The sequence below is a fragment of the Bufo gargarizans genome, unplaced genomic scaffold (assembly GCF_014858855.1).
Source record: "Bufo gargarizans isolate SCDJY-AF-19 unplaced genomic scaffold, ASM1485885v1 original_scaffold_2196_pilon, whole genome shotgun sequence".
In the NCBI taxonomy this organism is placed as follows: domain Eukaryota; kingdom Metazoa; phylum Chordata; class Amphibia; order Anura; family Bufonidae; genus Bufo; species Bufo gargarizans.
This window is the reverse complement of record NW_025334682.1, coordinates 380,438-393,718: the sequence shown is the minus strand read 5'-3', so window position 1 is coordinate 393,718 and position 13,281 is coordinate 380,438. Positions and strand designations below refer to the sequence as shown.

General features: G+C 41.3%; 1 protein-coding gene across 1 annotated transcript; it reads right to left on the bottom strand.

The window, feature by feature from the left end:
• Positions 1-1,864: 1,864 nt before the first annotated feature.
• On the bottom strand, positions 1,865-12,227 carry LOC122924069 (hyaluronan mediated motility receptor-like). The gene is made up of 6 exons (XM_044274986.1): positions 12,114-12,227; positions 11,577-11,642; positions 10,427-10,501; positions 3,212-3,390; positions 2,988-3,136; positions 1,865-2,894 (listed from the first exon to the last, which is right to left on the bottom strand). The coding sequence occupies exons 4-6, from the start codon at positions 3,255-3,257 to the stop codon at positions 2,676-2,678; spliced, it is 414 nt and encodes a 137-aa protein (XP_044130921.1). The 5' UTR covers positions 3,258-3,390; positions 10,427-10,501; positions 11,577-11,642; positions 12,114-12,227; the 3' UTR covers positions 1,865-2,675.
• Between the last annotated feature and the right edge of the window lie 1,054 nt (positions 12,228-13,281).

Below are 13,281 nucleotides of genomic sequence, written 5' to 3'. Positions count from 1 at the left end.
GCGTAAAAGCGTCCACCCAGAAGAGCAGGGCCGCCGGCAGGACGCAATCCTGCGTACGGCGGTCCGGAGCAGGTTAACCACCTCAGCTCCCCTAGCTTAAACCCCCTTAATGACCAGACCACTTTTTACAATTCTGCACTACACTACTTTCACCGTTTATCGCTCGGTCATACAACTTACCACCCAAATGAATTTTACCTCCTTTTCTTCTCACCAAGAGCTTTCATTTGGTGGTATTTCATTGCTGCTGACATTTAAACCTTTTATATCCAAATTTACCGAAATTTTTGCAAAAAATAAAATTTTTCACTTTGTTAAATTTGAAACATTTTTCAATTAAAACTACATTTCTATATAAATTTCTCTAAATTTATTGTTCTACATGTCACTCACCATACCCCTCACTGAATACCTTGGGGTGTCTTCTTTCCAAAATGGGGTCACTTGTGGGGTATTTATACTGCCCTGGCATTTTAGGGGATCTAAAGCGAGAGAAGTAGTTTGGAATCCAAATGCGTAAAAAATGCCCTGTGAAATCCTAAAGGTGCTCTTTAGAATTTGGGCCCCTTTGCGCACCTAGGCTGCAAAAAAGTGTCACATGTGGTATCGCCGTACTCAGAAGTAGGGCAATGTATTTTGAGGTGTATTTTTACATATACTCATGCTGGGCGAGAAATCTCTGTAAAAAGACAACTTTTCCCATAATTTTTTTTTTTATACAAAGTTGCCATTTTACAGAGATATTTAGCTCACCCAGCATGGGTATATGTATAATAATAAAAAAACAAAAAAAATAACACACATTGCCCTACTTCTCCTGAGTACGGCGATACCACATGCATGACACTTTTGCAGCCTAGGTGTGCAAAGGGGCATTTGGATTCTCACGCTTTAGGGCCCCTAAAATGCCAGGGCAGTATAAACACCCCACATGTGACCCCATTTTGGAAAGAAGACACCCCAAGGTAGTCCGTGAGGGGCATGGCGAGTTCATAGAAGTTTTTTTTTTTTTGGCACAAGTTAGCTGCAAGCTGCATTCGGGTGTCCGCCTGCTGAGCGGAACAGAGGTCAAACGGTGCCAGACTGAGGCATTCTGAGTGGATTTGCATCTACTCAATGCATTGGAACCACGAAGTTTGAAAGTAGCCATATGCTGTGCATGTGAAAGGGGACACTGGACGACGCAGTTATAGCAGCTCCGTATGAATAATAGGGATCATGCAAACCACTGATCCGCCCAGGAATCCATGTCTTAGTCCATGTGTCAGTCACAACTTCCAGGCCAACCTCGGCTCCCTTGACCAGATAAGAGCTACTGTTATATTGTCAGTTTGGTCAGAAGAGCGCAGTCGGCCTGGTAAATGTGGTGACTTCTCTCACGTGTATCACACATGATGGCCCAAGATAAAGCCTTCAGCAGTCAGGACCCAAAAAGATAGGCTTAGGACTCATGCACAGGACCATATCCGTTTTGCTTTCTCAAAGTAGCAGATCTGCTAAATAAGGATGCTGCCCATGTGAGATGGGCATTTTCTTTCCAGAGCCATTGAGTTCTATGGGTTTTAGATCTGCATTATGAGGACCAGAATAAGACAGGTTCTATCTTTTGCTGTACTGATATACAGATGTGGAAAGCACACTGAAGTCCATGTGCTTTCCACATCCATATGTCAGTTCTGCAAAAAAAAAAAAAAAAAAAAAATCCAATTCTGGTCCTCATAATGCAGACCTGAAATCCATAGAAATCAATAAGACAAAAAAAAAAAAAAAAAAAAAAAAAAGCAGGTCGCACACAGACAGTATCCTTATTTAGTGGATCTGCATCTCGCAGACCACAAAATGGATACGGTGGTTTGCTAAGGATTTAGATACACAGCTGAGCAGGCTGTATCATACAAAATGGGATTAGATATACAGCTCAGCAGGCTGTATCACAGGATAGGATTAGATTTGACAGATTTGTTTGGATGTGCTTTGAGGGCATATGTAGGCATGGAGAGGGTTGTTAGGAGCACAAATAATTTTGATTTTGGGAACAGACAACCTCTAAAGGCGGTGGAGAGAAAGTGCAACAGTTTGATGTGATGACAGTGAAGACACCACAGGGTTAGCACACATTTGGCTTTTCAGGAAAAAAAAATAATAATTAAGCCCACCCTTTAATGTTAGGCATCAGAGCAGGAGTTGCAGATTCAGGTCAGGGTATTTAAAGGGAACCTGTCACCTCTGACAGCCGGCAGTTTAGCAAAGCTAGCTGAACTGTCGTGCAATAGCGCTGTCAATCACAGCGAAGGCGTAGGGAAGGGGGCGTGGTTACAGTGACAAAGCAAGGAGGCCGCTGCCTCCGTGACTGCAAACCTGACTAGAGAAGCGCGTCGGCAGGGGGTTAAAGAATGTTTTTACAGCTTTTGCTTCATCTGCCTGCAGGAAGTAAAGGATCGTTACAAACATGCTGCTGGCTACTTTCATGTACTGCCGCCGGCTTGGGGTGTTTAGGAGGTGACAGGTTCCCTTAAAAACGTTTATGTAGGAGGGCTTTCAGTGGAAAAAGATCATCATGAATCAGCACAAAGGAACCATCAATGATTCACACACCCAATACTTATTCAGCTGTCAGCTATTCCTTCCAACCTACATACACACTTGCCTGACATTTACATATGTAATTGTACAGCTCACCCTTTTAAAGTTTCTTCTAGACGAGCCAGCTCCTTGGCCCTCGCCTTGTTCACCTTCTCTAGTTGGAGTATCATTCGCTCTGCCTCTTCCTCCTGTTGTTGTAGTCTATCTAGCTCATCCAGTGCCCCCTCTAGCTCTTCTTCCAGAAGACTCCTCTCGGTCATGGTTTCTTCTTGCACTTTCTGCAGTTCCAGCTTAAGTGCACTGGAGGTCTCCTAAGGTAAAAAGGATAATAGTGTTCAAGGACAATGTTCAATACGGTCAGAGGTAGAGGTCATTGAAATGGAACGACCAGACTTCAGGCTTACCAGTTCTTTCTGCAGGAGCACTTTCAGCTCTTCCTCTCTTTTTTGTAAGGTCTGAAGCTGGCCATCTCCTTGGCTCACTTCCTGCTTTAAGGCTTCCAATTCTTCACATAAACTGTTCTCTCTGGAGTTGCTTTCAAGCAGGAGATTTGCTGCAAGGTATAGAAACAAGTCAACACACTGACTTGGAGACAAAGGAGGTCTCTGAGTACACTGTCTGAACTTACCCTTTTCTTGCAGTTGTACAACGTACTTGTCCTCCAGTTCCTGCATCTTGGCTAATAACTCCTCCTCTTTTTGCCTGAAGTTGTCCCTTTGGCTTACTTTGTCCAGCTCCGTCTGTTTTAAGCGCTCCTCAGTTTGGTCTATAAGCAGCTTGTAGTTTTCAGCTTGTAAAATGACATCACTGAAAACAGAGTTACAAGCATCATATTTAAAGTTCCTCCGACCATAAGCAACCTTGCATAAAAGCAAAAAGATAAGATGCTATCGGCACTATAAGCCCCACCTTCCCCAGGTACAATGCCTTGCAGGGCTAGCCCAGCTGAATGCAAGGATTCATTTCACTTAGGCCCACGTGGGATTTCCGCGCGGGTGCGATGCGTGAGGTGAACACATTGCACCCACACTGAATCCGGACCCATTCATTTCTATGGGGCTGTGCACATAAGCAGTGATTTCCATGCATCACTTGTGCATTGCGTGAAAATCACAGCATTCTCCTCTTTGTGCGTTTTCCACACAGCGCAGGCCCCATAGAAATGAATGGGGCTGCGTGAAAATCGCAAGCAAGTGCGGATGCGGTGAGGTTTTCACGCTAGGAGATGATCGGGATGGGGACCTGATCATTATTATTCTACCTTATGATATAATAGCATTCTTAATACAGAATGCATAGTACAATAGGGCTGGAGGGGTTAAAAAAATAAATATATAATATAACTCACCTTAATCCACTCGCGCAGCCCGGCTTCTCTTCTGTCTTCATCTTTGCTGTGCACAGGAAAAAGGACCTGTGGTGACATCACTACGCTTATCACATGGTCCATCACCATGGTAAAAGATCATGTGAGGAGCGCAGTGACATCAAAGGTCCTATTCCTGCACACAGCAAAGAAGAAGAGAAGCAGAGCTGCGCGAGCAAGTGAATTAAGGAGAGTTATATTTTTTATTTTTTTTTGTACCATATGAAACACTTTTTTTTTATTTATTTTTAATGCCTCATGCAGTCATACAGGTTGAGGAACCCAAAAGCCAGGTTGGCTTATGCAAATTATTTTATCCTTTTGTATCTTTATATTTGCCCCATCAAATGTAAACTGTAATATTTAATGTTCCCTATTTTAATAGACCTATCGTTAAAATAAAGAAGTTGACAAAACATAGCAGAAACAGGTAATAATATATTCTTTCACATGGAAGCATTTACTTGGCAGATGCTCCTTTGGTACTGGTATCTTCTATGTAAATACATCTCAAAGAAATATATTTTCAAGATATGAAGAGACTTAATAATACAATCCTAGACTTTTTAAAGCTCTCCCCTGCTGATAATTTTGAAGAGTCAGGTAGTCCAAACTTGTGCAGACACAATTTTTTTTTTTTTCTCCTTTTTTTTTTAGTGACCCAACTAATTATATATAAATATAAATATATTCAACTCGTCTTTTCATAACATTTAGAAAACCCTCCCCTCCCTCCCCCCCAATTTGTGGTGCGTCAAAGTAGGACCCCTATATATAAAACAACTTGACCTCAGCTAATCAGACCTCCAACCACCCCATATCCTACTCCACTGGTATTCAATTTCCCTCCGTCTATATATAATTTTCTCGTAGTTCTTTACCTTATCAATTAAATTTATCCATGTATTTATGTCTGGAATGGATCGGGCAAACCAGGTCCGACTGATCAAAACTCTAGCCAACATCAGTATTCTACTCAGGAAGATCTTTTGATACTTATGATTTTTTAGTTTGGAAAGATCATTAAGAACAAATACTTGTGGTTCAAAAGGAATTCGAATTTTTAGTTTACACATAATACAATTATTGATACCATTCCAGTAATTTATAAGTTCTGGACAGGTCCATATCATATGGAGAAAATCTGCTCCTACAGTGTCACATTTGGGACAGTTGGACGTGTCTCTTAACCCGCATTTATTCATCCATAGGGGAGTAATATATAATCTGTGGCAAATATAGAATTGTATTAGAACATGGTTAAAGTTCTGGGATAATAAAGATAAATTCCCAAAAATATTCTCCCACCCTTCTATTTGTAAATTCGGACAGTCCACCTCCCACGCTTTTTGTCCTGGTGAGTGTATATCACTAAACCGTACCTTCAATAATAACATATATATTTGAAATTTTTATTCTAGAAAGTGTACCCCCTACCCAATCATTCAGAAAGGATGAATTATCTATATCCAACAGCCGCTTATCATCCAAACTAGATAATACAGATCGCAATTGAAAATACCTAAACCATGAAAGATTTTTTATATTATGTGTCATTTCTATAAAGGGTTTAATTTCTCTATCTTTAACTACCTGTGAAATATATAAAATTTTATTCTTCTGCCAAAATGTGTCAGCTGCAATTTCATCCAGCCTTTGTAAGTACAAATTATGCCAAAGAGGCGTAAATGTAAGTGAACCCTTAACCTTCAACCATGTCCTAGTTGTAGCCCACACCTTAAGGAGTAGTTTTATAGTCTCTCTGTAGCCTTGCTCGTAACTCTTCAATAGGCCAGATTCCAACAAGGTGAAAATATTATTGTGAGCGTGACTAGTTACCAACTTCCCCAGTAGTGCACTATTCTCTGCTTCATAGCACATCAATAACTGGGCTGCAATAAAATACCCTTTAAAGTAGGGGAGATTTAAACCCCCGCACTCCACTGATTTATACAAATATTCCAACTTAATTCGAACTCTCTTTCTTCCCCATATTAAATCATTAATTATTCTTTCCATAAGTTTAAAATGTTTGTCTTGTATCCAAATAGGTGTATTCCTGAGCACATAAAGAAATTGTGGTAATATCACCATTTTAACTAGTGAAACTCGATCAGCTCTAGATAGGGGAAGTTTCAGCCAGATTCCTATTTTAGCTCTAATCTTTACCATTATGGGGATCAAATTAAGTTCTACAAAAATTTCGACCCGAGGCGATATAGTCAAACCCAAGTATTGAAAAGTATCAACAATATCCAACTGTGTAACAGGAACCTCTTTCTGTGGCAGGGGGTCTATTGGGAGCAGACTGGTCTTGGCCCAGTTTATAAGAAGACCAGACACCTCACCAAATACTTTAACCATTTGAATAATCCTAGGGAGAGTAGTTTCCGTATGATCTATAAAAAACAGAACATCATCTGCATATAATGAGATACGGTCTTGTGTTCCTAGCGTACCAAATCCTTTAACCTGATCGTCCTGCCTGATGGCCATCGCAAGGGGTTCGATATACATATCGAATAATAAGGGAGATAATGGGCAACCCTGACGGGTGCCTCTGTTTAAATCGATACTACTACTCAGACTTCCATTAAGACTCAATTTAGCCCTTGGGGATCTATACAATAACTTAAGAGTGCGTATAAACCTCTCTCCAAAGCCCATCCTAGCAAGAACCTTCCAGAGGAAACGCCACTCCACCCTGTCAAAGGCCTTGGAGGCATCCAATGACAGGATGGAGCGGGCGGTCCCCCCAGGGGCCTGGATATTAGAAAAGAGCCGATGTAAATTATGATGTGTACCCTTATTTTGAATAAAACCGCTCTGATCCGGATGGACAACGGAGGAGATGACCCTAGAAAGCCTTGTAGCAAGGACCCTCGCAAAAAGCTTTACATCTGCATTAAGCAGTGAAATTGGTCTATAAGATTCTAAATCTAGAGGGTCCTTGCCTTTTTTTGGAATTAGTATTATTGTAGCCTCCATCATTGAATCTGGTAACATCCCATCCTCCATTGATTCAGCAAAGACCTCCAATAATCTAGGAAAAATACAGTCCACATATTTACTATAAAATTCATATGGAAGCCAGTCTGAACCAGGAGTAGAATTAGCTGAACATAGTTTAATAGCTCCCTCAAGTTCCTGAGTTGAGACCTCCAATTCTAGTGCTTTCTTTTGCGTCTCAGTAATAGTTGAAAAGTTGATCCTATCTAGATAGAAATCTATCTTATCATCTGTAATGTTAGAATCAGCCTTATACAGATCAAGAAAATAATCAAGAAAGGCCTTCTCCACCGGGCCCTGTCTAGTGACTATCCTACCATCCCTCACTCGAACCTTGTCTATATGTTTTTTGGGTTGTTGATTGGAGATTACTCTGGAGAGGAGTTTACCAGGTCGCCCAGACTCAGTAAAATATTTTTGCCCTTTAAAAAAAAGGTTCTGTTGGGCCTTATCCAATAAAAAATTAGCATATATTTGTGTGGCTTTTTGCATATTTTCCCTATTCTTCTCCGTCTTATTTATGTGGAAGGATTCTGTCGCCAACACTACATGTTTTTCTAGATTTTTCTGTTTTTTTCCATATTCCCTTCTAAGGTTCGTGATATTGCTAACCATCAATCCCCTCATGTACGCCTTAAAGGTATCCCATACCACTTGAATTTTTGCTGAGCCATAGTTAATATCCCAGAATCGGCCTATTTCATTTCGAATTATTTCATGTGTCTTTATAACCGATAGCCAATAAGGGTTTAGTCTAAAGGAAAGTTTTGGTGTATATCTTTCCTGAGATAAGCATAATTCAAGTAATAGCGGAGAATGGTCAGATATTGACCTTGTTTCATATTTCATTCGTTTTATCAGTTTCACATATTTACTATTTATCAATACAAGATCTATTCTGGACAACGATTTACCTGCTTTGCTAAAGCATGAAAAAACCCTTTTCCCCTGTCCCAGATGTTCCCAAGCGTCCTCAAATCCAGCCTCCAGGCAAAACCGTGCGAGGGGAGACCCCTGGACCGGACTGTCTCTCCCGGCACTCATAGAAACCCTGTCACGTAAAGGATCAATGACACAGTTCAAATCGCCAATAATCAATGTTGGGCATTCTGGCCATTTATCCATGAATAATAAAAGAGAATTAAGAACCGAAAAAGAAAATGGCGGTGGGATATAGACAAAGGCCAAAATACATAGCTTTCCCCCTAACCTACAGTATAAAAAAATAAATCTCCCCTGTTGGTCGACAGAGGATGCCTCACAAACAAAGTCAATAAGTCTATGTATCAACACCGTAACACCTCTCGAGTAATTGGAGAGGGTAGAATGATACGTGTGCGCAGCCCATCCCCTGTCGACCACTCTAGTGGTGTCCTCAGTAAGGTGGGTCTCTAACAGGCATACTATTGCTGGTAGATGGGCCTGAGTCAGGTCAAAAACCGCTTGTCTCTTACCTCTTTCCCCCAAACCACGTACATTCCAAGCAAAAATTCTAATCATCGTCATCAACAATGGTTAAATGGAGAAACAGGAGAGAGGGAGAAGAGAAAAAAAAAGAAAAAAAACAATAAACTGAAAAAAGGGAAACCACACCTACTTTGACGCACCACAACCCCAGACACCCCCCTCCCACAGGCAATCCACCACATATTGTAGTAGATTTCTTTCCTATGACCAACCCTCCACACTCCCCCCCACTCAGCCACCCCCATTAGGAAGCAAAGAAAACTACATTTAGGGGTATAAGCCCCTTATAGTACTAGTTATTCCCGCCAGATCATAACCCAATTGAATTATCGATTATTTCGGTCAAGCCAGTCCGCGGCTTCTTCTGAGGTGTCAAAAAAAAGGGTTTTATCCTCAAAAACGATCCGCAATTTGGCCGGGAATATAAGAGAATATATAATATCCCTTTCTCTTAGCCTCTTTTTAACAGTCATAAATGTGCGTCTCTTTTCTTGCATTTCTTTCGAAAAATCGGGAAAAAAGGCCAATCTAATCCCGTTATATACAACCGGTGAGGATTCCCTCGCCCTTCTCAGGAGGATATCTCTGTCCCCTGTAGTCAATAACTTAGCAAGGAATGTCCGAGGTTGTCTCCCTGGAATTGGTTTTCCTCCTGGGACCCGATGAGCTCTTTCAATCATAAAAAGAGGAGAAAATGACTCTTTCCCAAAGTTCTCAAGAATTAATTTCTGTACAAATTGGGTTGGATTTTTCTCTTCCACACCCTCTGGAATCCCAATTATTCTCACATTGTATCTTCGTGACCTGTCCTCAAGGTCCGCTACCTTTTTCTTCAAGAGATTATATTCTGCTTTAAATGTGGAGACTTCCGTATTTATTTTTTTGGATTCATTCTGTATAAGGGTGACGGAACTTTCAAGGATGTTGACTCTGTCTCGCATTTTTGACAAATCATCTTTTATTAGTCCCACATCAACTTGAATAAACCCAAGTTGGGTTGTGACCGCCTGTATTAAATCCCCGTTCTGTTTAACCGCTAGGAGTATTTCTTCTAGCGGAGAAGAATTGTCATTAGGGATAACTTCCCCCATTATACCGTCTTCTTCTTCGGGGTATCTAGCGACTTTTTGTGTTTCTAACTCAGTTATATCTGAGTCATCATTTTTTTTTGCAAAAAATTCCTTTTGTCCGCCCCTCGTATTGACCCTAGGAGACCTCAGGAACTGGTCCAGTTTTGTTGGTTCAGCAGTTTTGGACCCATGTTTCTGACCTGATAGATCAGTCGAGCGCCTAAAAGCTTTTGGGCCCATGTCTTATTCCCTTTTTTTTTTTTTTTTCCCTCTTTTTTTTTTCTTTTTTTCCTTCTTCCCCCTTATTCCGCCTCTTTCTCTCCTTTTAAGTGTATATCCTTTCTTCTTTGCTCTCCTTCTTTCTCTTTTTTTTTTTTCTTTTTCTTTTCTTTTCTTTTTCTTATCCCCCTCTTTTTTTTTTTTCCACTCCCTTCTTGTTTATTCTTGTTTTCTTTTCTTCTTTTTTTTTTCTTTTTTTTTCCCCTCCCCCCCCCCTTTTTTTTTTTTTGTCCACTCTTCTTTATACTCTTTCTCCTCTTTTTTTTTCTTCTTTTTTTTTTTTTCTTTCCCCCTCTCCACCTTATGCTTTAAACTCTATAGTTCACTTTCTTATAGGCACCTCATTTTTTATTTTATTTTTTTTCTCCTAAGATATTAACACCAACAGCCTATCAGAGTAGGATCAACAGCAACTTTATCAATCTCCAGTCAGGGTTAGTTGGAGTCAGCAGTCATGGGGAGGTTAGTCACCACAACATCAAAGAGGAGACGTAACAAATCGAGGAAGAAGCTGAGAACACGAGGAGAGAGGCAGGTCATATACAATAACAAAGGGAGAGAGCAAGGAAAATCGGCAACAGTCCTAAGTATGATTCTTCACCTTATCTTCTCCAACAAACCATCAGGTAAGGGGAACACAGAGGTTACTCACTCTGACACCAAGAGGGGAGCAGCAGATCAACAGGAACCGGAGGCGCACTCCACGGAAAAAAAAACACCTTTAATCCTGCAGTGATGCCAAAGAAGTTTATTTTTAGGACCTAACATCACGCATTCGCTAGATTGGCATGTCTGTATAATAAGGCCGAATGCACACGGCCGTGTTTCACGGCCCGCACTCGGCCGCGTGCATTCGGCCTAAGGGAAATAAATCCACTGACAGTATATTCCAGAGTAGTGCTGCCACCTGCAGGCCTACATTGGAACACCTGTTAAAGGCCCTGGAGCATCAGCAGACTACAGTCTAACAGGCAACAAATGGCTACCCAGATTGCTCCGTGAGTGAGCTGTTCCACACCCAGAAGCACAGCAGGTTTTGCACACTGCTGCGGTCACATCTGACCATGGCATCTGAGGGATTAAATGCCCAAGATCAGCATTACCACAGATTGCAGAACTTAGCCTTAGTAAGAATTTTATACACCAGACTTCCGCTGTATTATATTAAAGTGGAGGTCGGCCTTTCATTATCATCTTAGGACACTTTGATATAGGGAATTTATGGGTAATCTCCGGGGGCATGTGAAGTATTTTTCCATTTAAACTTTGTGTACCCCCGATAAGATCATACAAGACCTGTGTGTGGGGGGAGCTTTAACTTATTTTTTCTGCCGATTTCTTCTGCAATGGTTTCACATATTAGCCCCAGTTGTAAGGGGAATACAGTCCCTAGAGGGGTACCACAATGCTGTAAAGCATCACTACAGAGCTAATCAGGTCTGCTAAGGCCCAGGATCTCATGCAGACACCTGGTCCCCAACTAATCAAATTATCGCTAGCACCAGAACAGGGAGCAGCTGCATAGGCACTCATTGAGCGCTGTGTAAGCAGCAATGGAGAAGGCAGAAGTAGTACATGCCTTTGCTATGGGGAGCCTTACAGTCTGACTATTAGGGTGCAGCTGCTCTCTGCAATGACCTTCAGGAACTCCTTGCAGAGATAAGGACCAGCTAGACATACTGTCAAAGGGCAGTCAATATAAAAAAATATAAATAAACACACACGCAGCCAAAATAAGTAGAATACCCAATACTAAAAAAGCATTCAAAGTTGATAGTCTTTACATTTTTTTGTCATGTTACCTTGTGCTTGATCAAGCTCTTTCTTCAAGAATTCATTGTGCATAGAGGCATCTTGCTGACTGTGAGCTGCAGCAAAGATAAAGACTTTTAAGATAGTTGCCTGTATTCACATGCATCACCTTCCTACATTTCCCTACTGTGGCTGTCCATAGAAAGAGGAACAGGGACTACTTTGCAGAATACGACCTTAATTCCATTCACAAACCATTACAGAAATATGCAACCTCTCATTTTCTGTATGTAACTCTGGAGAGGGTTTATTAAGTCCACCCTTTAGAAGACAAGTCATATGCACAGCTTAGCTTTAGGAGCTGTTAGTCGCGACCTGCTTCTACTGAACTAATTAGTTGGATGGTGCAGACGAGAACAGCGGCACCCCTCTGGTCACCATGAGTTATATACTGGGTGGAAGGGATATACTGACCAGTCAGCTCCCTGTGGTACATCCAATCCAGCAGTGAAAAATTAAATAACACAAGGTAAGTACTCAGTGTAGTGACAGCAGTCATTTTGCCAAATTATACAGTTACCACATACCTAGAAGCTTATTCTTTTCTGTCAGAGATTGCATGTCAGCCTTAGAAACATCCAAGCTTTCTTGCAGTGACTGGATTTGTCCTTCAAATCTTGCCTGAAGGCCATTCATTTCCTATAATAAAATCCCACTGGAATAGTTATGTATTTGAAGAGAAAGTCAGCAAGAATAACCCAGACCTCGCCTCATAACTGCTATATTTATATCGGATAGAGAAATAGAAATAAATATATATGTATTTAGTACTTGCATGCGTACTCTTAGTGTCCTAAACCATTTAGGAGTCTTCTCTATTATACTGTCAAGTTTAAGGGCTGTTTCACACGAGCGAGTCCATTGCGGGAATCGCGCTCCGTGTGCGAGTGTGATCCTCTGCTCTGGACTTGCAGGAGCGCACAGCATTATACTGGTTATAGTGACATAAAGCTGTCAGTAGGATTTTGTAGAAATAAGGTCAAGCAGAGGCACATAGCATTATAAATCATGATAATGCCGTGCACTCCTGCAAGTCCAGAGCAGAGGGGGAAAAAAAAAAAAAGCAGCCAAGTGGATGGCGATTAGATTAGGCTACTTTCACACTAGCGTTCGGGGCTCCGCTTGTGAGTTCCGTTCAAAAGGCTCTCACAAGCGGCCCCGAACGGATCCGTACTGCCCCAATGCATTCTGAATGGATTGTGGGGGGCTGCTGGCACTATGCGGGGCTGCTGTCTCTCGGGGTGCTTATGTCACTTGGGGGGATTATGGCTCCTGTCGGATACATTTTCTTAATCATTTTATTAGGGTCGTTCGAAAAAAAAAAAAAACACGACATCTGCGGTGGGGAAGCCCATATCTATATTTTAAAAAGTAAGTATTAAAAAAAAAAAAAAAATGTTGATATATGAGGAAATAGTGCTCTACAAGTTCCTTTAACGTTATCTGCATTTTGTCTGGTATTCTGTTGCGTACAAATTATTTGTATTAGCAATCTGCACCTAGAGCCGCCAGCGAGGATCCCCCAGTCGCCTCCAGAGTCCGCGGGAATGACCGTGGCGGTCGTAGACGTGTAAGTATTGAATTTAGTAGTTTTAATTAGCATTTTGTATTAGGATTTACATAAAATTTTGTATTTCCTTTTTTTCAGGGTTCCCTAGGCTCCACCAGGGAAGATGAGGAGTTTGGGGTTCCGAC